Source organism: Nycticebus coucang, chromosome 19 (assembly GCF_027406575.1).
Source record: "Nycticebus coucang isolate mNycCou1 chromosome 19, mNycCou1.pri, whole genome shotgun sequence".
Classification (NCBI taxonomy): Eukaryota; Metazoa; Chordata; class Mammalia; order Primates; family Lorisidae; genus Nycticebus; species Nycticebus coucang.
The window spans coordinates 2,201,582-2,227,663 of NC_069798.1; the positions used below are offsets into that span (position 1 = coordinate 2,201,582).

At 37.1% G+C, this 26,082-nt stretch overlaps 1 protein-coding gene across 3 annotated transcripts in view; it reads left to right on the plus strand.

Annotated features, from left to right (window-relative positions):
• PIEZO2 (piezo type mechanosensitive ion channel component 2) overlaps positions 1–26,082 on the plus strand; it is a 459,894-nt gene that overhangs the window by 184,794 nt on the left and 249,018 nt on the right. For all 3 annotated transcript variants that reach the window (XM_053571827.1, XM_053571828.1, XM_053571829.1), the window contains exon 4: positions 22,880–22,922. In XM_053571827.1, coding sequence (XP_053427802.1) covers positions 22,880–22,922 — 43 coding nt within the window. The remainder of the gene's footprint in view (positions 1–22,879; positions 22,923–26,082) is intronic.

Genomic DNA, 26,082 nt, shown 5'->3' on the forward strand with positions numbered 1-26,082 from the left:
TCACTGATTATTTTCCTTTTATCTAGTCACGAAGTATTTCAGTATCTTTGCTGCCATCTATTAAAATGAAATATTTTAGTTATTTTAGGTAATATTTACATAATACATTTTTAGTGCTTTTCTATTATTTAATGTTAATTAAAACTAAAAGCTAAAATTATTAAATCTTTGCTCTTTTCCTAAGGAGGCTTCTTATGAAGATTGTTGATTTATGAGCCTTTCCTTCCTCCATCTAGCCTTGGATTTTTGGCAGAAGTCAGTGCTTAAAATAGGTATTTGTGGTCAGACCTTGCTGCTATAATACCAATTAGATGCCTAATATGTTAACTTTTATTTAGCATTTTACATTCCTATAGCACTTAGCTCTTTGCAAAGTACTCTTCACTCACTTATTTCAGTTTGTATAAAGAACCACAGGAAACCGGTGTTAATAATCCACAGGAAACTGTAATGCCGGTGCCATGGTCATGGTTGTTCTGTGAGTTTAATTAAGACTTGTTCACAGGTCTTCTGGTAGCAAATTTGATGCATTTTCTGTTTATTATTTCATAATGCTTTATTTTCTACTTTGGTGAATTATAAAATAGACTTGAATATAAATGACATCTGCATTCTATTTCAGATGCTAAAGTTTTTGTACATTAGAAGCAAAACATACCTTATACATATATAAGATTTACACGAAAGTCACCTACACAGTATCTTGCCGATATTTCTCTCATCTCTATTTTTCTTTCTGAAACCCTGTATTTGTGTGACAATGAAATTATTCATTTTTCTAGACAACTACCAGCCCAGGCATAGTCTTTAATAATGTGGAGCGTGAGGATGAGCAGGACGTGGCCTAAAACATCCTGAATTTCTTAGAAGAGACCAGAAGTGGCGTTGGACGATTAGGTACTTGGAAATAAGTCCCTAACATTTGAGTGACAGAACACTAGGAAAGTGTTAGGATTGAAGAAAAAATAAAAATTTTTGGAAATCTAGGTTGACCCTTTCATTCAGGGCTGTTTTTAAATTGCTTTCATCTGCCACATGGAGCAGAAGGACAACCTTACAATGAGTTAGCTCTGTACAGAGGGGAATCAACATATAGAAATTTAGGGAAATCTGTCAGAATTTCCAATTATCTGTCAAATGCCAGCCACAAGTGGATGAGCACTGGCCGTGTCCTCCCCCCATATGAAATTCACCACCAGTATTACAGGCCTAGAACATGTGACCTGACCGTGTCCTCCCCCCATATAAAATTCACCACCAGTATTACAGGCCTAGAACACATGAAGTTGTTGTCATATGTGCAAGCTTCTCCAGAGGATATATCTCCAAGGGGTTTAGGACACCCCAGTTATGATGTGAGACTCAAAATCAGAAAAGATTTCATTAAGCCTATGTTTGCTATGAAAGAATGCTGAAATCTATAAAAGACTAAACCACTGGGAGGGCAATTTTCATTCATTCATATAGTAGGTCCTGGCATTATTGGCTCCATTGTGCTATTTAAGGGAGCTGTGTTTAATTTTGTGCTATCTCCTGGTCATTACATGTAATTTTTTAGTAAATAGTTTACTCTTCATAAACTAAATATTCATTTCTCTTGCTGGCAGTAAGCTTGATTGTCTGTTAGAGACACTGTGGAGAAACCATAGTAGACTAAAATGGAAATTGTAAACAAGTTCAGAAACTGCCCAGATTTCCAGGGAAAAGGAACGTGGGAGAGCCAATAGCTGAGTGGCTCTAGCACTGTAAAGACCTGGATCATTGTAGCGTTCCTGCCAGACCAGCAGCTCACTGGTAGGAAAGCTTATTGGTTTGTGTCTGCACAGTTCTGCAATTTTGTCTTCAAAGGAGAACCCAGTGAAATATAGCTGGCAGTATTTGTTTTTCTTATTTCTAACTAAGATAACATTCCACGGGCTATGTTTTTGATTGCCTGCCATGTAGTGATGACATCTGACTGCTTCCTTCCTATATCCAAGCACTGGAATTCTAGCCCCAGGCCTTTCAGTTTTGGCAAATCTCTTACAAATTAGCTGCCAGTCCCTTAACTTCCTTTGGCTATAGAATTAGGTAGCACATCAGCAGAAATGAGGGGATGGGGGTACGTGAGACTTCCATATCACTAACACGTACCAAGGGCTTGCTTCAGCCTGGGTGCTTATAAAATCTGACTTCTATGGTTTCTTGACACTTCCTTTTTCTTTTCTTTTTTAAGAAAATTTTTGAGGAAAATGTTAAAAAAGCAATCTCAATGAGTCTAGACTCCAGGAGTCCAGTAGACATGCCAAAGCAAGTTCCACCTTCATCAATCCAATGAAGGTTAAGAGCTGTAAGGTTTGCATTACTTAAAAAAAGAAAAGAAAGAAAAGAAATTGAGACATTGCAGTTTCAGAATTAGAATACTAAAACTATTCTGACAAAAAGCAAGGCAAGGCCCCAAGGAGAGACATTCATGCTTTGAGAAAGAAAGCATCATTTTTAGCTCTAGAAACTGCTAGAAGGACAGATGCAAGAATACTACACAATAGTCATCTCAGTAGAACACCACTTCTCTTGCTGTGAAAAGTAGTTGGAATTTTTTTCCTATGCGAAGAATTCCCAAGATGTCTCCAGAGTTATCAGCTGGAGACCATGTGTAGAAGAGAGAGTTTTAAGAATAGTGTTTTAAATGCATTACTTCTCATTATGACCTACTGTCAAACCTTCCCTCAAAAGTCACAGAAAAAATGAGATTACTGAGAGTTGGGAGTAATGTGGGTTTGAGAAAGCTGCACACGAGGAAGACAACTGTCACTCCAGACTACTGGCAGCAGGGCATGGCCATCGCTGCTGCAAGGCTGGACACAGCAGCCACAGCTATGCTGGGATGAGAGGGGGCTCTGTCCACAGTGGGGTAGCTTTCCTGGCAGCAGAATTAAGAACTCTGGCTCTCAAGGTGTGGCCCCAGTCTCTCTTTGTGGACAAAGTTTGCCTTACTTGAAGCCAAGATTTATTCAATTCTGTGTTAGGTTGCTGTTCTTCAAAGGGAACCCCTCTTGTTATTTTCATCCATGACTTCTAATTCTGCTCTCTGGGTAATGCTAAGTGAAAGGTGTTGTGACACCCAGGAATAAGACTGGGATTGCAAAGGTTCAGGCCAGATTTATTGAAAGGGACAGCAACCTGCTTGGGTAGGGCAAAGGGCATCTGCACTGAGGGCAGTTGAAAGCCTCCTTTTGTACTGGGCATAGATAGGGGAAGGAAGATTCCCCTGCTTGCTGAAACTTCTGGTGGGCTAGAGTCTTTCAAGAAGAACTCTTGGGAAGGGACCAGGTAGGCCTTTAGTTCTAGGAGGAGGGGAGGAGGGGAATGAGGAAAAGGAGGAGGAGCGGGAAAGATTCCTGCAGGGCCACATTAGGACCCCATCACTAAGCAATCTTAACCTCTCTTCTGGATAACAACAGCATTAGAATATTTGAAAGCAGTTACCATGCTTTCTTCCCCTTTGTCCATTATAAGCAGAACAATATCTGAATAATAAAAACTGTCTCTCTGGAAAACAACAACAAAAAACAATTCAGGATTCTTCCAAGCAAGCAAATATTTCTATTCCTAAGAACATGTAGCATTGTAGAGAACAAGCCTGATTTTTCCCACAGCAGGCTGTCCCCAAGAAGAGTACCAGGAATTAATTCTAATTCTACGGGGATAGTCTCCCCAAATTAAAAAGTGACTTTTTTGTTCCATTGTAATAACTATTTACACAGTTTAGTGGAATTGGGTAGGGACGAAAACCTAAACAGTTTGATAAGGAAAGTGGCCCTGTAGCATGGTGGTTGGGCATAGACCACAGAGCCAAATGGCCTGCATTTGAACCCTGGCTCTTCTACTTAGGCGCTTTGCGACCCTGAGCATGTCAGTTAACCCCTCTGTAGCCTCAGTTCCCACATTTGAGAAAGGGATATGATGATGTTTATCCCTATTTTGTAGAGTAGGCCTGATGATTAAAAAAAATTAATTAGTATTAGTAAGCCTCAGAATAGTGCTTGTCACATGGTTAAATGCTGTATAACTACTTAGTAAAAGTAAATAGAGAAAGGAAGGGAGTCATTTAAGAAGACAGACTTTCTATTTCATTGCAAGTTGACTGGGAATAGTTAAAGAACGGGCCCAGGAGACACTGGGGGTGGTATTAATCCTGTTCGATCCAGTCTCGAGACTAGTGAAGACCTGGACATTAAATTAAGCTGTTTGTTCTGTGTGACTAGGTTAGATGCTCCTCACTATGCCCAATGGGACACACGCACACTGACAATTCCTAACACTCCTCATTTCTAATGCTTTGCATAAGACTTAGGTTACTCACTGAAATCAGGCAGAATTCCTTAGCATATAAATAAAAGCTCTCCATAATTTAAAAGTAGGAATTAAAATGGATCTTCTGCCTGATTTGGGGTGGGGAGTGGGATCAGAAAAGCCCCTTTTCATGCCTTTCCATTGAAGGGTAGGCACACATACATCCTCATGAAAGCCGTATGGAGTGGGAATGCCTTCTGGGAGCTGCTGTGCTTGAGCCTCAGCCTTGACCTGGGTTGCTCGTAAGGGCCTTACTCTCCCTTCCTGAAGTGGAGATGTAACAATGCCTACTCTCCCTCCTTCATGTACTGGTAAAATTACAATAGTTAATACCACCATAGTGCTTAGAACATGACAAGTTTTAAATGCGCATTCAATTTTCCTAATGAAAACACTTCAATGGACACCCGCTTGTGGCATGTAACAACTAACAAAATCATGAATAATTTCAATAGGCTGAAGTTGCTCAAAACCTTGAAAAATATTTACATCATGCCATCAATTCATCTGAGTTACTGCCCCTTTATTAAAACCCAGCGAAGGTCTTTCATGTGATAATGTCTACATGAAAAGCAGTGGTTGTACACAGGGTTCTCAAATTCCTCTAACTAGTGTACTAGACGGATATAAAGGAGATTACAATCCCATCATCTCAAATAAATGAAAAGTGACATGTCTGATACAGTTTGTTCCCGTGATAGTAGGGATCCTTGTAGCACACAACACAGTGGCTCTCAGAAGGAAGGCACAATCTCAGGCAAATAACAAGTTAACAGATTGACAGAAATATTGTAAAACAAATGAAAAATTACTAATATGTCATATATATTACTATATCATATATAAATATATAATGTAATCCTTAATCTTAGAAATGAACAAGAAAAAGCTTACATCAACACAAAAAGGAAGAAAAGACAAAAATAGGAAGTGAAAAAGAATTTTAAATGGTCACTATAATGTTAAAAAAATGCCATTAGGATATCCAAATGCCTTTACAATAAAAATTAAGGGAAAAAGTAGATATCATAGATTGACTAAAATATTGTAAAACAAAGGAAAAATTATTAATATGTAGTATGTATTAATAATTCACATAAATATATAATGTAATTCTTAATAATCTTAGATATGAACAAGATAAAGCTTACTTTGATAGAAAAAGGAAGAAAAAGTAAAAATAAGAACTTAAAAAGAATTTTAAATGGCCAATATAATATTTTAAAAATGCCTTAGGATACCCAAATGCCTTTAGGATAAAAATTAATGGAAAAAATAGATACCATTTTTTAATCTTTAACATTGGTACATACTTAATAAATTAAATTGTGCTCCTCCAGCCTCCAACCTTATCATCTCGTCCCTTGATTACAATTTTTTGGCCATTCTGACCTTTCTTCCAGGCTTCTTAAATGTGCTAAGAGGCTCTTTGCTGGGTCTCCACCCTCTTGTTTGCTGGGCCTGATATATTTTTCCTCCACCCTGGATATTGTGCTTAAATGTTCCTTCTCTTCCCAATGTAGTCTCTCCTTTTCTTTTACTTCTTTTAACTTACTGTAATTTTTAATCATGTGATTACTTGTCTCCATTACATCTCTTTTGCTTTGGACAGTAAACTGCAAAAGGGTGGGGGCCGTGGAAAGTTTGTTCACCCGCATAAACACGGATTCTATGTATAGCTTATGGGACCCGCTCAATACATGCTTTCCAAGCAGGTGGATGGATGAATGGCTATGGATGATATGATGAGGTGGGATTATTAAGACTCCATAAAACATGTCTAAAGTGTATGTTGAATCATATGAAATTATTTTTGTCAGCAAAAATGGTCAATACGACAAATTTCATAAGGTTCAACTTACAAATAAATGCAATTTTCAGAGGACACGTTAAGCTATTTTAAGTATTAAAAGTCATAAACCTATCTCTCCTCTTGGTGTGTCTTGGTCTAGGCATATCCATTATCTAAGGATGTCTAAAGGGCAGCTATACTCATAATATTATTCATAACAACAACAACAAAAAGAGGTGGAAAGACACTAAGTGCTCAGTCCAGAGGAACTAGGTAATTAAATTAAGATATATTCATGAATTGAAACGGTTGGTGATCATTAAGCATTGTGCCACTTAAGAATATGGGTGGACCTGGGTGGTGCCTGTGGCTCAAAAGGGTAGGGCGCCGGCCCCATATGCTGGAGGTGGCGGGTTCAAACCCAGCCCTGGCCAAAAACTACAAAAAAAAGAAATATGGGTGGACTTGACACCTTTGACCACATGAAGGTAAGTCTGTTACATAGCAGTGTGTGTGAACTTTGTGCCTCTTGGTCACACTTTCTCATAGGCACTTACACACCCACGTACATAGAAAGAGAGAGAGAGAAACAAAAAGAAGTGTTGAAGGATGTATACCAACAAATTAACAGTGGTTGATTTCTGTAGAGTGGGTTTACTCATGATTTAAATGAATAGGCACTACTTATGTAAAATGGAAAAATCCTTTGAGAGTATTACATTCTAGAGATTATTAAGATTATAGATAGACATGTATATTTGGCTAGCTAGATGACAGAGAAGGTTGTAGGAAGAATTATAATTTAATTAAGATCTGTACCTCAGACCATACCAAATCATAAGCAACTTATACTTAATACAGTTATGTACTGGGGGTCCTAATTTTATAATTGCAGTACAGTATAGTAAATTTAAAATTGTATTAATATTTAAAATAAGTTATTTTTTTTTAATTTCAGCTTAATGTGAAGGTACAGATAATTAGGTTACGTTGTATTTTTTAGGTAGAGTCCAAGGTAGCTGTGTCCTTTACCCAGGAGATGTGCCGTATATATCTCCTTACATTGTGCCTGTTAGGTGAGAATGTACCCTGCCTCACCCCTCCCCTCTCTCCTCTCCCTTCTCCCTAATTCCCCTCACTTGAATTTAATTGTGTTTTGCTCTTGTGTAGGAGTGTATTTGTTCATCTACTGGTTTCATATTAGAATTGATACATTGGGCTGAATGCAGTGGCTTACACCCGTAATCCTAGCACTCTGGGAGACCAAGGCAGGAGATTCCCTCGAGCTCAGGAGTTTGAGACCAGCCTGAACAAGAGCAAGACCCCATCTCTACTAAAAATGAAAGATTATCTGGGCATTGTGGCAGGTGCCTGTAGTCCCAGCTACCAGGGAACCTGAGGGAGGAAGATCGCTTGCACTCAGGAGTTTGAGGTTGCTGTGAGCTAGGCTCATGCCATGGCACTCTAGCCTAGGGCTACAGAGTGAGACTCTTTCTTCACCTCCCCCCCACCACCCCCAAAAAGAATTGAGTACATCGGATACTTGCTTTTCCATTTTTGTGATATTTTACTAAGTAGAATGTTCTTCAGTTCCATCTAGGTTAATACGAAAGATGTAACGTCTTCATCTTTTTTATGGCTGAATAGTATTTGAGTTATTCTTTATTTTAACTAAAAGCTCTGAGAAAAATTAAAGGACACATTTTATATCACACTATGGGACTTTTAGACAAAGAGGTAGGAGATTACCTATAGACTATCTAGGATCTCTTTCTCTAAATTTAGGACACACTAGTCCTTTAAAACAGAATTTTTAAAAGTCTTACCTTTTATAGCTCCCTACATATTTTTTGATAAAATACTATGTGAGGGCAATACTTTAGAGTTATTTTATTCTTTTCTAAGTATAGAAGGAACCTCATAAAGCAACTGTGACTAGATATATTTCATCATCTATGGTGACATCAAAAGGTTCAATAAACAATAGTGCTACTTTCCCCCATCTAAGAAACCACCCCTACTTGTATAAACTCTCTCAGGTCAAATATAGGGTGTCCATAAAGTTCATATGCAATTTAAAATAGTTGGCTATTTTATATACACTGTGACATTCTGTCCAACTGCCCGATTGTATCAAATTTCATTAAATCTTACTTGAAGGTATGGGAAAAGATAGAATCTGGTCAAAATAATTCAGAATTTCTTTAGACTAGCCTGAAATATGTATCATTCTGAAATGCTCCAGTCACAGCATAATGTGGGATATCCCAACGCATGCAGTACCAGAATGTCTGGTATTATCTGTGATTACTTGCAGCTTGCTCATGCATTTAATCTAGTTTTTTTTTTTTTTTTTTTTTTGTTATTGAGTTCTCCATTTTAGAAGGGCAGTGAGTTGACATGCTCCAGCTCATCACATAAACAAGAGTATTTTCTGTGCCTCTAACTTATAGTGCAGCTGTGGTTAATGCTATGAGTGTTTACATAAAGACTGATGCATGGATACCTTTTCAGCAGCAGCTGGGAGATTGCAGTCAGCCAAAACCTCAGCAAAGTACAGTAAATCTTTTTGAGTCAGCACTGAGACAAACCAAGAAACTTTTTTTTCTCTTTTCCCGTTAATGCATCAGAATTAAACCATTTAAATGGGATGAAGGTGAAGAGTTGCAAAAGTTTTGCAAAAATAGAACAGGGGAATGTTTAACTTTGGACTCTATGACTAGACTTGTATTACTTTGCACCTTTCATCCTAAATGTTTCGTAGGCAATTTCCAAATGTTCCTCTGCTTTGAATAGACAGTTTGGGCAATAACATGGGGGAGAAATGGATTATTTAAGGAAGGTGGCCACAAATCTCTTCAGGTCACTAATAAATAAGGGGAACTTTTGGCCATTACACTGTTGCGTTCAGAAAAATCTGGATGTAATATGTACCTGTGAAATAGGCCCAAGACTTGAATGGCTAAATCAATTGTTCCATATTTACAGCATTCATTCATTTATAACAAATATTTTTAATTTATTTATAGCATTTATATGCCAGACACTTTTTAAGAACTAGAAATTAAAATAATAAAATAAAACTCCAGCTTTCTCTCCTAAAAAGAAAGTGAAGCACATTTGGTGGACCAGAGAAGTCACAATACAATAGATCAGGCGTGTGCGTTTTTTACATCATTGCACAGAGACCTCAATTGGCAAATGCAGTGTATATTCAGCAGCCTCTCTGCTTGGAAGCACCATGCATCTGTTTTTTTGTTTGTTTGTTTTTGTTTTGTTGTTGTTGTTGTTGCAGTTTGGCCAGGACTAGGTTCCAACCCTCCACCCTTGGTATACTGGGGAGCACCCTACTCAATGAGCCACAGGCACTGCCCATGTCTCTGTTTCTTGTCTAGTTCAGCTCTGTTTGACAGACTTGATGAAAAGCGTTCTTATATCACACTGCGTCGCAGAATCAGGAGCCACAGACCTTCCTACGTTCTGAAGGCTTCTGGTTTTCCTGTCTGTCATATGGAGACCCTTCCTCTCTTTCCTAATGGTATGTGAGTGAGCCTCCACGTATTGCTTCCATGTGAGATCCTATCTGAAGGGCTGCTTTGTGAATGGAGCATCACCGAACCAATATGTGGTATTGTTATTAAGGAAATTCATGCTTGTGAAATTTTGAGTTTTCCTAGACTAAATATATTAATCCATGTCTAAGTTCTTTGGGGTTTGGTCTCCTGTCCTCTTCACACATTTTATCCCCCTAAAACATAGTTTTTATATCTCCAACTTGACCTAAATTATTTTGACTATAAAATAAAATAGAGGGAGTCTGCTATAGTTATCAGCCCCAGAAAAGCTTATGAGCTGTAGACAGTGCTATTCTGGCCTGTTTGAGCTGGACTACTAGAAAACCACGAAGAGAGAGGAAAGGTCTGTAGTTTGTCCAAGAACACTTTATCTTTCATTATAGGTACTACTAAAGATCTCAGACTTGAAAATACTGTGTATAGTACATAGACTTTTTAAAAGTATGATACTTGCTGCATTCTTTAAATGTATATTGATTGCTTTTCAACTGGTTCAAATTTAAAACTCAAAGATTCCACTCTATGCCAAGAGATTAGTCAGACATTCTTATGTGTGACTGTAATGTTCACAGTATTTATCAGTAAAAAGCATGATTTTGAAGAAAAGAGTTGGCTGTCATAGAGCTGCATTACATAAGCCCCTCTCCAGTGGTTTTGGAGAATGAGGCGTCTTCCTGCGCTATAGCCTGTCTCCTTTAACTAGACCTGGAAACTGCCCCCCCCCCAGGGACCACTTCGTCTAACATATTTCAAGTTTCTGTGTGTAAATTGGAGTCCCCCAAGGGTGCTTTTTTGAGCCAAGAACTCAAGCTTCCAAAGGGGTCTCAGTTTAAAAAAAGTAACAAAAAATCCTGACCTCTGAGAGTTTTAAAAGACAAATGAGATAACAATATTTGTAAAAGTGGCCACTGGTTTCCTGAGAGAACAGATACGCAAAGGAAAGATATCCAGGCAGTGTGTGGCCTGCCTACCTAGATCACAAACACCTGCCTCCTTCTCTTCCTGTGGCCACTAGTAAAGCATTTGTATTCTTTCTTTCACAAAAGCAGTTTAGAGGAGGGTTGTATGGCAGTAAGTGTCTATTTAACCATTAGACTGAATAGTTACTTAGTCAGGTACAATAAAATCTCAGGAAACATAAGGACTGTTCAAGAAGGTGTTTAGTTTTATTGTGTTTTCCAGTCAACTAAGAGGTTTAACCCCCTGCTGTTGAAAATCTCTGTTTTATGCCCTTGTCTTTCTGCTCCAATAAGAGCATCTCAGGGTCTCCAGGACTGATTGTCCTTGTAAGCTAACTCTGTAGAAAGAATAGGGTGTTTGCCAGGTGCGTAGAAAATGGCCCAGACACGATCTTTTTGTTTTGTTTTCAATTATTCTTTTTTTTTTTTTTTTTTGTAAAAGTGTAGTATTAGAGGGGAAAAAATCACAGCTTAGCATAAAATAGAAGTCTGATTATTGAGGCTTCTACCTAGTTGGGTTCACTGCTTTTCTCTACAGCTGATTCATTGGGCCCATGATCATAGTTCACTATAGCCTTGAACTCCTGGGCTCAGCTTCTTCAAGCACTGAGATTACAGGCCTGAGTCACCCTGCATAGCCTTGTGAATGTTAAATTATGAGTCCACCTTATTTTCAAATTTTTAATCTATAGGTAATACCTGACATTTAAGAGAAAAGCAAATTAAAATAATTACAGAATTAATCATGTAGAAATAGGCAGTGTTCTCAGATATAAGTTAATCTCAGAATAAAAATTTTGAAATATGTAACACATGGTAAGATGAAATTTTTCTATATACATTTAATATTTTATGTCATAGTATGTATTTTTATCAGTTGTATTAAAAACAAAGAACTACCAATCTCCTGGCCTCCATGTGAAACACTGTAGTCTTTTATCTGAACTTTATATTCGACCCATGTTCAGGGAGAACCAGAACTAAAACTGCAAATGCTATTCCAAACTTAATGTGCTTCATGAGTTTTCCCTTTTCATAAAATTTCTAGCTATCTAAGTGTCTACCATGTTTCTCTATTTAATTTTTATAAGTGAACATTATAGTTTGGCGCACACTTCTGGCAATGTAGAGTTTGTATTTAGTGTAAAGAAAGCCAAAGCTGTACCAAGCAATTGTAATGCCATAAAAAATGCCCCAAGGAACATTCTCCCCACTCATCCCCTATGGAAACTTAGATTCCTCCATTGAACTTCTTGCCAGTACTATATAAATACTGGCAAATAAGAAAAATGAAATTGCCCTATTTTCTTCTTCTTTGTCTCAAAAGACTGTGAGTGCATTTTTATTGGGAACAAGTACAATTCTTTTTTAATACACTTTGTTGGTTGACTTTCCATATGCTCATTTTCTTACCCCTCTTGTCTTCTGAGCGTATACATCAGGCTACAACATAGGACCCCTGTTGGCTTCTGCAGAAATGATGGGATCTCAACATTAGATTTATGTCCTTATGTACATTTTTAAGGGATAAACTCATAGACACCAATCTGAATTGTTAAGCTCTTTATGAAGGATTTAAATTTAAATAAATGAGTTATGTATACATTGGAACTTAATACACATTCTATGCTTTACCCCCAAGATAATTTTAGGAGAGTTTTGGCAAACACACACTAAAAGGAAGAATATAGAACACACACGGATTCACTGAAACAAACCGCAAAACATATAAACCTGCTAAATTAAAAAAAAACAAAAACACAAAACGTGCTAAATTTAAAAAAGAAGCTATGCTAAAGCATGTTTCTGTTATTTGATGCATGCTTTTCCTTATTTTATTTTTTCCTTTTTTCTGAGTGTTAGGGCTCAGGCACATCACAAGCTCATGGTCCAGGGTGTCCTTTTAGCTTTGGCCTTTGGAAGGACAGTATTGGCCAGTCTCCACTGCAACATACTGCTGAAATTTGTCTATTTGTTTGTTTATTTATTTTCTTCTTTGTCCATTTTGTTCTCTTTCTATATTTGACAGAGGTGGGTTTTGCTTTTTCCCAGCTTAGTAAGGAACTCTTGGCATTAAGGGACCTGCCAAGTCTGCCCCCTCAAAGTCCTAGGGTTGGAGGCATGGCCATAGCACCCTGCCAGACAACACCATTTCTCCTGTCACTCTCTTTCTTTCTGTCCATCATCTCTCCTTTTCTCTAATTCTTTGCTTTCACCTCCCCTTCTTTTTTTATCTTTCTTTTTCTCTTCTTTCTCCCTACTCACTCTTTACCCTTCTCTTCCTTGGCCTTTATTAAGAGAGTGCTTCAACCTAAGCTCTGAGACAAGGTAATCCAAAGGAAAGGAGGCAGTGAGAAGGAAGAAGTAGGGAGAGGGAGTGAACAAGAAGAAAACATACATAAGGAAACAACAGAAAAATTTGGGGAACATGAAAACCAAAAAAAAAAAAAAACCTCCCTCCCCTGCAAGGGATCATGAGGCAGCTACTGGAAAGGACTTCATCTATAAAGAAGTAATTGAAAAGACAGGACGGAAATTTAAAATATGAGCAGTAAAGACAATAAAGGGAATTACAAGAAAGTGGAAAAACAGAACCAAAAAATGGATGAAAGATATGAAGAATATAGAAAGGATAGGGTGGAGCTTATGGAAATGAAGGAGTCAATCAGGGAACTTAAAGATGCAGTAAAAAGTACCAATGGAGAAGAAAGAATCTCAGAGACAGAGGATAAAGTTCATAAGCTAACTCAGGTAGTTAAAGAGGCAGAAAAGAAGAGAGAAAAAGCAGAATGTTCACTCAGATAATTATGGGACTTCACGAAGTGTTCAAACATATGAATTATAGGGTTCCCTGAAGCAGAAGAAGTAAGTCCCAAAGGAATGGAAACCCTGCTAGAAGATATCATAAATAAATATTTCCCAAGTTTCACTAAAGATTCTGAATGATATCAAATCACAGGTCATCTCAACACAAATAGAGGATCTCCAAGACACATTATAATGAACCTGTCCAAAGACAGAAGAGAGAATTCTTCAGGTAGCCAGAAGTAAGCACCAACTGACCCACAAGGGCAGAGCCATCAAGGTAACAGTGGACTTTTCAGCTGAAACTTTTCAACCCAGAAGAGAATGATCATCTACTTTTAAGCTTCTTAAACAAACAATTTTTAGCACAGAATTCTGTAACCTGCTAAACTAAGTTTCAAAATCAATGGAGAATTCAAATATTTTATTGTTAAGCAGACAGTAAAAGGAAATTTGCCAGCTGTACAGGAACAACAAATTTCCAGCTGTACAGGAAATACTTAGGCCTGTTCTCCAAACTGACACCACAGTGGACCACCAGCAAAATAAACTAAAGGACAAAACCTAACTTCTACAGTGGTGCAAAGTATAAAAGTAAGCAATGAATAGAACTCCATGACAATTCTCAATTCTCTCCTAAATGTAAACCTTTGGCCAGACTAACTAGAAACAGAAAAGTAAAATCCCTAATACCCTCAGTCAGAAACGAAAAAGGGGAAATAACAACAGATATCCTAGAGATACAAGAGTTTATCTCTGAACACTACAAGGAATTCTATGTTCAGAGATTTGACAATGTGAAGCAAATGGACCAATATTTGGAATAACACCCTCTCCCTAGACTTAACCAAGAAGAAATAGATCTCTTAAACAGAACAACATCAAGCACTGAGATAAAAGAAATAATAAAAAAAAAAATCTTCCAAAAAAATACCCTAAACCAGATGGGCACTAGAATCCACTCTAGAATTCTACCAAACCTTTAAAGAAGAGCTTATACCTATGCTGCAGAAAGCATTCAGAAGAAAGGAATTTTCCCCAACACATTCTATGAAGCAAACATCACCCTGATACCCAAACCAGGAAAAGCCACAACTAGAAAAGAGCACTATCAATTTCACTAATGAATATTGATGCAAAAATATTCAAAAAAATCTTGTAATGCCAACAGATTACAGCTACACATTAAAAAAAATTATACATCACAATCAAGTAGGATTCATCACAGGGATGCAAGGCTGGTTTAACTTACACAAATCCATAAAAGTAATTCACCACATTAATAGAAGCAAAAACAAAGACTATGTGATCCTCTGGATAGATGCAGAAAAAGCATTTGATAAAATTCAGCATCCTTACCTTTATGAAAATGGACATATGTGTCAGCCATCTATGACAATCCATCCCAGCCAATGCATTCAGGCAAGAGAAGTATATAAAGGGCATCTAAGTAGGCACATGTCACGACCCCAAAGAACTGCCATAAAATGCTTAATGCTTAACATTAGCCTTACTACTACAGGACTGAACTTTGCTCCTCCAGGATTACTGAGTTACTTGGTGGCTTGCCTTCCAAGTCACAAGAGATTTCCAGGCTTACCAGGAGAATGTCTTGTTCTCAGTAATTTCTCAGATGAGTTATGATATTGGTGGCTGTTGTAGTAAGTATGATGTTTAATCCTCAATAGGCACAGAGAGGTCAAACTCTCTCTCTCTTCACCAGTGATGTGATTTTGTACTTAGAGAACCCCAGAGACTTAACCACAAGAATCCTGGAAGTGATCAAGAAGTACAGTAATATCTCAGGATATAAAATCAATGTCCACAAATCAGTAGCCTTTGTATATGTCCATAGCAGCCAAGTTGAGAAAGGAATCAAAGACACAATTCCCTTCATAGTCGCTTCAAAGAAAATGAAATACCTAAGAATATACCTAACAAAAGAGGTGAAGGATCTCTACAAAGAGAATTATAAAACTCTAAGAAAAGAAATAGCATACTATGCTCCTGGCTAGGAAGAATCAACACTGTTAACATGTCTATACTTCCCAAAGCAATCTACAGATTCAATGCAATTCCCATTAAAATCCCAACATAATGCTTTGAAGAACTGGAAAAAAAATATTTCTATGTATTGTATGGAACCAGAAAAATTCCAATATAACCCAGGAAATTTCTGGTGATAAAAACAAAGCTGGAGGCATCACACTACCAGACTTTAGGCTATATGATAAGTACACAGTTATCAAAACAGCGTGGTATTGACACAAAAATAGACACATAGACATTTGGAACAGAATAGAAAACCAAGAGATGAAACCAGTCTCTTACAACCATCTGACCTTTGATAAACCATATAAAAGCACACGTGAGGAAAATAATCCCTTTTCAATAAATAGTGCAGGGAGAACTGGATGACTACATGTAAAAGACTAACACTGGTCTATACCTTTCACCACTTACATAAATTGATTCAAGATGGATACAGATTTAATTCTAAAATTTAAACCTTGTATCCATCTTGAATCAATTTATGTAAGTGGTGATAAAAATCCTAGAAGAAAGTGTAGGAAAAACTCTTGAGGATGTTGGCTTGGGGAAAGATTTTTTGAATACTTCCATGGCAATTGCAGCAACAACAAAAATAAACAAATGGGACTTAATTAAATTGAAAAGCTTCTGCATAGCTAAGGACACAATAATCAAAGCATAAAAACAACTTTTAGAATGGGAAAAGATATTTGGATGTTATAAATCTGACAACGGTCTGATAAGTGGGATCTATAGAGAAGTCAGGTTAATCAACAAATAAAAGCAAACAATCCCATTCATCACTGAGAGGCATGAACACAACACTCTCTGAGGAAGACAGACAAATGACTAAAAAACGTATTTAAAAATGTTCATCATCCCTAGGCATCAGAGAAATGCAAATCAAAATCACCCTGAAATATCACGTAAAGCCAGTAAGATTAGCCCGTATCACAAAGTCACAAAGATTAGCCCATATCACAAAGTCACAAGGTTGCAGATGCTGTCATGGATGAAGAGAAAGGGCAACGCTTTTACACTTGGTGGATTGTAAACTAATAACAGCCTCTTTGGAAAGAAGTGTGAAGAATCCTCAAAGAACTCAAATTAGATTTCCCATTTCACTTTGCAATCTCACTATTAGACATCTACCCAGAGAATAGAAATCCTTTTATCATAAAGACATTTGTTTATCCCAGCTCAATTTGCAGTTGCCAAGATTTGGAAACAACCTAAATGTCCATCAGCTCACAAATGGATTAACAAATTTGCATACCATGGAATACTATTCAGCCATAAAAAGATGGTGACATTACAGCTTTTGTATTAACCTGGATGGGGTTGAAACACATTCTCCTTAAAGTGTCATAAGAATAGAAAAGCAAATATCCAATGTACTCAATACAAATATAAAGCCAGTAGGTGATCTAATTCACACCCACATTGGAGAAAAACTCATTTCAATTCAAGTTGGTGGGATAGGGTCTGAGGGAGGGAGAAAAAGAAGGGTTTGGGGTGCTCCCACTTAATGAGCACAATGTAGGGGTATATGGCACACCTTTTGGCTGTGAAACACAAGTACAAGAGGGTGTCCACCTGACAAATTTATATATTGTGACCTGGTTGTTTGTACCCTAGCATGAACCTGAAATTAAAAACAAAACATAAGCCAATTAATTAAGGGGTAAAGAATTATTTTTATGTTTGTCTTTTATACTTATTTGCAATTACTCACAAATCTTATCTCAGAAATAGAATTTGAAAATTTTATGGATCTCACCATTTAACCCAAGTGCTGAAATTGCTTATTGGCTGGGAAAACTACATTTCTTGGGTATTTATCATTTACTGGGGCAGCCACTTCTAGGGTTTAACAGATTCCAGATGAACTTCAGCGGAAGATCATGTTGAGATTTGCAAAGTAAAATGTCATTACTTGTCAACGGAGAAGAAAAATCTATTTTTCTCTTAATACTTCACTTTATGTTTAATGCTCAGTATATGGTAAAATCTTGGCTCATTTGATTGCATATGAAGTTTTTCCTTTCAAGAGTTAAAAATTTTAAATTAAGCTTCTGGCAAAAAAGTTATGAGTGGTATAATTTCCTGATATTTTAGTGTTTTGTCACCTATTTCTGTGCCAGGACACATGTTCAACTGCCTGGCAGACCCTACCATATATGAAAATACTTCCATGTTTATAGGAATTTGCTGGCAAAAACCCATTGCTTCCGTGAATTATTTGTCCTTTTGAAATAGGAGAAGAGCAGGTCCAAGTTCAAATGGCTCTTGGTGGCTGAGACAAACTTGTTGCAAAACTGTATGGTGAGATGAACATCTATGCATCATTTAACCACCACCTTTCCCATCACATTATGAAACTTGTGGGAAAAATTAAGTTTGGGTTTTTGTTTGTTTGTTTTTAGTTTTGGCAGAGGCTGGGTTTGAACCCACCACCTCCGGCATTTGGGGCCGGTGCCCTACTCCTTTGAGCCACAGGCGCCGCCCCAGAAAAATTAAGTTTTTTTTTTTCCTGTAGTGGGAATTGAGCAATGAATTGATGAAAGAATGACTGATAGAAACAGTCAGTGAGGAAACATGATAATATAACTAATTTATAACATGAAGACAGAGATTTTTGCATTTCCGGTGACAACCTTTATGAAAAATAAAATTGCCATCTGAAAGGAGCCTGTTAAAAACCTCTTAATGTTATATTAAGGAAAGAGAAAGACCCAAGAGTAACTTGTCTAAGGAAATATAGATGACCAGTGGCAGAACTGTTTCTAGAATTTAGATGTCTGATTTTAAGTTATAAGCAAAGCTCTGTGGTTTTAAACCATTAATACAGAAAAATTAGAAGAAATAAAAAATAGTCACCCCTCGTTCCATCATTTATAGAGAACATAGGTTTTTATGACTTTTTGTCTACGTGTATTTGCATGGACTGAACTCTAGCTGTGTGTACTGGGTGTAAAACAAAATTAGGTCCTTGATGAAAGGCCATGAGCAAGGAGGTTAGATGACTTCTATTATAGGCACTGATAGGCTTCTAAAATTAATAATCAGACACATAAAATTTTGTGGAATGAAAACAGTTTTTTGAACTCCATATTACAACCAGATGGCAGAAGGCTGGAGACAGATGATATGAAGGAGACTAATGAAAGGAAAAAAGGAGAAGGCAGGGAAGGTAAGAATATAATCCTCTATGGCTAAGAAAGCAAAGAGGGAAGAGGTTTAAGAATGTTATCCCTGGGAGGTGCCTGTGGCTCAAAGGGTTAGGGCGCTGGCCCCATATGCCAGAGGTGGTGGGTTCAAACCCAGCCCTGGCCAAAAACTGCAAAAAAAAAAAAAAAAAAAAAGAATGTTATCCCTAAAGTCCCTCTCAACCCTTAGTTTTCTCACTTGAAAAGGATATACATACATACTAATATTACTGATTTCATAGAGTATTTAGGAGGGTTAAATTAGCTAATATATATGAAATTAGTACCTGGTAGGAGATTAGTAAATGTCAGCTGTTTTTATTGCTATGTTCATTTCAGGGAAAATATCTAATCTCTTGATCTAAAATATGGTTAAAAAAAATAGCTAGAGATTATTACAAATGTTTTCATTACCACTAAAAATTTGAAAGTTCAAGGCATTGTTCTTATTTTCATTGTTCATATTGAGTGCTCCTTGAGATATAAGTGTCAGAGCCTTGACAGAACAGGCAACACAGGTGAGTTTTGCTTTCCTGTAACTGGGGGGCCAGGAATGGGGTGGGCATCGGGAACAACTGGGCATGGAGAGGACTGCCACGGGTCATCATCCTCACCTCTCTCTGCCGCGGCTTCTCTCTGCACACACACAGGTTTTCTACATGTGGCTGCCAACATGGATCTGGGCAGACCTGGGCTTCACTGTTTCTGATTCTCTGATAGCTGAGGAGAGATAGCATCTCGCCCGCTAGGTGGAAGATAAAGGCAAAGGTTCCATTTTGGCACCATAACAGCTGATCGTTGTGTCTGCCCTGGTCCACTGTGGTTGGGACCATTGAGCGCTGGGATGTCTGGCCAGACCTGTGGCCTACCTCTACCTCTGTGTCCAGGGAGGCAGAGATAAGACAATTGGGAGACCCACCAGGGGCAATTCATTCCTTCCTCAAAGAAAGGAAGTCACCATTATCAAGAGAAGAAAATAGAACCAACAGAGGTTGATAGGTAGATAGGGTGGAAGGGGGAGAAAGAACAAGAATGGCTAATTTGGGCGGCGCCTGTGGCTCAAGGAGTAGGGCACCAGTCCCATATGCCGGAGGTGGCGGGTTCAAACCCAGCCCCGACCAAAAAAAAAAAAAAAAAAAAAGAATGGCTAAGAAGAGCTTTTGTTCATTTGCAAAGGAGCAATTGTATTTATTCAGGGAGAAAATGTCATATACTTTTAGGTATTGTAGGTAATCTAGAGATGATTTGAAGTATGTGAGAGAATGTGTGTAGATTGTATGTAAATAATATACTATTTTATGTGAGGGGCTTGAGTATCTGCAGATTTTGGGTCCTGGATACCACAGATACCAAGGGACAACCATATATCCATTTCTCTTTGCTATAGATTTTCCTTTTTCTTATTTTTTATATTATTTGTTTTTTCCTGAAAAATGTAAAAATGTTTTAGACTTCTCTATATTATAAAGCTCATTTTTAAAGTGTTGAATCAAGGTAGTCTGCCAACTACTTTTTTCTCCAGGTTAGACTGCTTCGGCAAAGGAGAATAATATTACCTTACCATGTAAAGCATGTTTAATGACTTTAAAAGAATTCCCCAGCAACTGAATGATGGGCTGCCAAAAATATTCCCAGTGCCAAAAGATCTGAATATGTCTATTCCATTTATTGTGTGCTTCTTGTTCCGTTATGACTAAATACTCACAGAAGACAAAGAAATTCAGACCTCCAGGGTATGTGGAATTGGAGGGAAGAAAGCCTATTTTAATGTGTCCCATTCTGTACCTGGCATAATTAAGATGATTAAGAAAGTATCAATAGCAAAAAAGAGGATGAGCTTTAAAAAAAAAAGAAAAGAAAAAAAGAATTGCGCCATTGTGCTTGGCTAAGTTAATATGATTTATTCTAAGGAATATTAAAAGTCTTTCAGTAACATATTTTAACTTGTTCTACCTGTTTGAATACATTTCTGAGAAATAGGAAGATGGGGCCTAAATCTTAATTAAAGTTCTCTGTTCAAAAACGCAGAAAGCATAGCATAGCAAAATAATTTATTTTTAAAATTTTACCTTGATGGTAAATTGAATCTATTAAGAAAAGAATTTTCTTAAAATTTTTTTAAAAAGGAATATATTGAGAAGTTTTGGGAAAACAATGGAAATGAGGAAACATAAAAAGTGCTTTGCTCACTGGAAGCAAGAGAAGTGAAGAACAGTAACATCTCAGCCACTCCTACCCAGCCCTTCCCTCCTCCCGAGAAGACCCACCCAATTGGTCTGTGTTTATTTGGTTCTCACTTCAGCAGGGGATTCTTAATCTCTTCCCCCTCTTAGTTTGGACCAGGCAGTCAATAGCAACCCTGGCTTCCACCTGACAGGTTACACGTGTTCTTTGCCAGGTCTTAACTGCCAGCATTTCAGAGGCAGGATAATTATCTTCAAAGAAGTATACATTTCATATGGTTATCAAAATACCATACTGTGCCCCATAAATATGTATAGTTATTATGTGTCAGTTAAAAATAATTTAAAAAAAGAATTCCTGAGATAATGATTCTTAATTGTTTTGCATATGACTCATGGGAGAGAAGAAATTCACATACCTTTTCCGTTCCAGTCTCCTCTACCCAGGGCCAAGACAAATCCCTGGGCTGGTTAGCTAAAAGTCTGTTTTTTTACTCCTACGCAGGAAAGCATATTAGAATTCAGCTGGATGAGAGCGACTTCATTCAAAGTCTGCATAAGCCTGAATTTTCTTTAAGTGTATATGTGTTTGTACATATAATCCACATCTAAAATGTAGTCCTTTATTATTTATAAAAATTATTTATATCTATTATGATTGACTAATATGAATCCAAGTCTCTGGGTGAAGCACCATGTTCATGTTCTCTGGGGGCTAGTTCAGTCCCTCTGCTGTGTCACCTCACGCCTTCGCAGGAAGTCTGTCTAATGCCTGGGAGACACAGAGTGACCACCTGAAGATAAAGAATTTAAGGTGGAGTTCTCCAGATAGAAACCTAAGCATCCGGGAGTTTATTTTGATTTTAGAAAGGAAGCTTTCTAGCTGCCTCTGGAGACTCAGTGCTAAATATACCACTTCCTATTTGCAGAATTAACTTTTATGGGAAGGCAGTAATTATTGGTTAACTATCTGCTATGATATCAAAACCAGTACACAGCACAACTTATAAATTTAGGGGTAGGTGGGTATTTATTTGCAATAATTACTAAGATCAAAATATTTTTGCCACAGATTGAGCATCAGGAAAATGTAAAAGAAATATGGGTTAGCACAATCCCTTAACCTTAGTAAAGGCAGAATTTTTATTAAAATGTTCTTTGATAAAAATTAGCACTTTTCCTTATATGAAGTGCTAAGAAAATTATTCTACACATATACCTATAATTGGGGACAAATTGTTACATGGAAAAATTACAGAAAGTCTTTTTTAGATCCAAATCTCTTGTGGATTTGGATATACTATTCTTTGTGTCACTTGGAACAGCACTTTTGCATTCTTCTGATTAAAAACATTTAGCTTTAAAAAAGAGGAATTGTTAATCTTGCACTTCAGCTTTGCTAAGACAAAGCCATAGTGTATATAAGTTTTAACTTCAGAGTGTCATCTAGCTTTCAGAATCGCTCTCCAAAATTAAAACTTGAATTTTAGAGTGTACAACTTACAATACAACCTGTTTCATTAGTTTTTTGTTTTGTTTTGTTTAGCAGGCCCAGGCCGGGTTCGGACCCACCAGTCCCGGTGCATGTGGCCGGCACCCTAACCACTGAGCTACAGGCGCCCAACCTGTTTCGTTATTTTTGACAGAAGAGTTTTATTTATATTCTGAGCTGAACACAGATTTTTAGAGAATGAATGAGGTGGCCTTTTACTAGAGGGAATTGGGGGAGACAGCTTTGTCACACTGCAGGGTATATGCACTTAAATCTTTATATGGATTCAGCTTTTGTAAACACAGAATTTTCATTAAATTCTCTTCTTCTCTATAAGGGGCCATCTGGCGACAAAAGGTGGGAAGTAATACTTTTAAGGGAAAACCAAGTCATCTCACTTAAATGTGAAGCCCAGTGTCTAGCATGTGTCTGCCACAGGAAGACACAACTCTGAGTCCTGAATGTGTCCTGATGAGTTTCTTCTCCCTTCCACTGCAGGCTCAACGTGGGAAAAGACATTTCGCCAGATCGGCTTTGAAAGGTAAGTAAGACTTAGCATGTCTCCATTTTAGCTACAATTACTCCATTTTATTCTGAGTAATTTATTGATTGTATATCAGCACTCTTGCCACCATTCCAGTAATTGTGTCACCTTGAGCAAGTCATCATCTTGCCCCTCTGAGTGTCATTATTTCTTTGTAAAGTAGAGCTTTACTTTATAAAGCCTGGCCTACACAGAGTGGAAATTAAGATCCAGTGGGGCCATGTATGTAAAAATGCTTCTTGACACATGAAACAGCATAAAAAGTAATTTGCATTCCTAGAGAATCACCACCTCATATGTCATATTCAATTCTACAGTTTTAGTACAGTGAAATTTATATTGATCTTCCCAATTATTAAAATTGTTTGATTTTCTTAGCCTTCAGTGAAAAACCGAGATCATGTCATTCTTAGCTAAAAGCATTTCTACACCAGCATTCCTCTAACAGGGAAAAAAAAAAAAAAGGACACTATAAAACTTCAGAAAATGTGCAGATGGGGTCAATACAGCCTCTAGTCCCTACCCTTGGAATGGAATGGCAGTGTTTCGGACAACTCTCTACAAGTGGCATTTATCATCTGATATCAAACTTTTAATATAGATATAGCTATTGAAAGATTGTCATTTTGTAATACAAACAGTGATTGTATTTTTGTTTTGCTCTCAAAATTAGATGGATGAGTTTTTTCATCATATCGAAAATGTGTCTTTCTGTGTGTTGATCAAGCTGACAGAGTATTTACAGCATCTAAAAAAAAATAATAAAATAGTTTTAAATGCACTGTTTCTTCACTAGCAATAGAGAATTGTGTATCACTAGACCCACGGGGATGATACTTCCTTTACCATTAATTCATTCAAATATTTATTTCTCTACCATTTCCACTCACATCAGCTGCACCACCTTTGTTTTCACAGTAAGTGCTCATAAACCTTGAGAGTATTGTGAGAGGTTGGCCTTGCCTGGTCAGATCTCATACGCCAACTTGAAACAAAGAATGGAAAGTCATGTGCAGCTTGATTGTGGTGAGAAAATCTTTTCTCAGAGCATCTTTCTCTTCAGTCTTCTTTAATACTATGAAAATTTTCAAATATATACAGAAGTGGAGAATAGAGCAAAATGAGTGTGACTTATTTACTACCCAGTTTCAGTAAGACTTGACCATACTTGCTTTATCTGTTTTATTGAAGATCACTTCTTGACCTTTTAATTAAGGTCAACTCTATTTGGGGAAGAAATATTTTAAAGAAAACCTCAGATATTGTGTCAGCATGCATCTCTGAAAAAAATGGTTATTTTCTTTCAGAACCGTAATGCCATTACCATGCCTAAAACAAATAACATTAAGTCTTGGCATCACTTAATACCTAGATATTTAATATTTAAGTTTAATATTTAATATTATATTATTAATGTTTATATTCAATATTTAAGTTTCCTAAATCATCTCAAAAACATCATGTTTATTGGTTTGAATAGCATGCTATTAAAACAAACACATTCCATCTCATTATTATGTATTTAAAATTTGTAAATTAGTTAGTCATCATTATTATCATTTTTATTTCAGATTGATATAAGAGTACCAATGTTTAGGTTACACTGTTTTCATTTCTAAGGTAAAGTTTAGATTGTTAGCTGAGACCTTCACCCTAACATTGTGCCCACTGGATGAGAACTTGACCGTCACCCTTCCTCTTCCTCTCTCCCCATTCCATCCTCCATTCTCGCCCTCCCTCTCACTAAAATATACTCGTATTTTTCTTTTGTGTGGGCATGTAATTGTTTATAGATTGGTTTCATATTATTATCAAGTAGATTAGATACTTCCTTTTATCTTAATTTTTTATTAAATCACATCTGTGTACATTAAAGCATTTATGGGGTACAGTGTGATAATTTGATGTACAGTATGAACAGCTTACATCAGACTCGTTAACATAACCAACACCTCACTTACTTATTTGTTGCAGTAAGACATTTATACTCTACTCTTAATAGTTTTAAAATGTACCATTGCATTAGGCAGAATAGATGAGGTCCAATCAAATACTCTGCCTCCTCCTGGTCTCCCCCACCCTTCCCCTCTACCTCCTATTCCTTCTTTCTTTCTGGACTATAGTTTTGTTTTATCATTCATATGAGACTGTCGATGATTATATATTGGTTTCATAATAGTATTGAGTACATTGGATACTTTTTCTTACATTCTTGAGATACTTTACTAAGAAGAGTATGTTCTAGCTCCATCAAGGTAAACAAAAAAGATGTGATGTCTCCATCTTTTTTTGGCTACATACTATTCCACGGTGTACGTATACCACAATTTGTTAATCCATTCATGGGTCGATGGGCACTTAGGCTTCTTCCATGACTTGGCAATTATAAATTGGGCTGCAATAAACATTCTGGTGCAAATTTCTTTGCTGTAAAATGATTTTTGATCATGTAGGTATATACCTAGTAGAGGAATTGCAGGATCAAAAGCCAGGTCTACTTTTAGTTTCTCGAGTACTCTCCAAACTTCTTTCCAAAAAGGTCATATTATCTGGCATTCTCACCAGCAGTGTAGAAGTATTCCCTTCTCTCCACATCCACACTAACATCTGAAGTTTTGGAATTTTGTGATGTGGAATCTTACTGGAGTTAGATGATATTTCAAAAGTAATTTTGATTTGCATTTCTCTAATGATTAAAGATGATAAGCATTTCTTCATGTGTTTGTAAGCTATGCACCTGTCTTCTTAAGAGAAACTTCTGTTCAAGTCTCTTGCCCACAAGGAAATGGGATTACTTGTTCTTTTCTTTCTTTCTTTTTTTTTTTTATTAAATCATAGCTGCGTACATTGATATGATCATGGGGCATCATTCACTAGCTTTACAGAACATTTACCAAGTTTCACATATACCCTTGTAAGATGCACCGCTGGTGTAATCCCACCAATCCCCTTCCCTCTACCCATCTCCCTCCTCCCTCCCCTCCCTTTCCCCCTTCCCCCTATTCTTAGGTTGTAACTGGGTTATAGCTTTCATGTGCAAACCCTAAATTAGTTTCATAGTAGGGCTGAGTACATTGGGTACTTTTTCTTCCATTCTTGAGATACTTTACTAAGAAGAATATGTTCCAGCTCCATCCATGTAAACATGAAAGAGGTA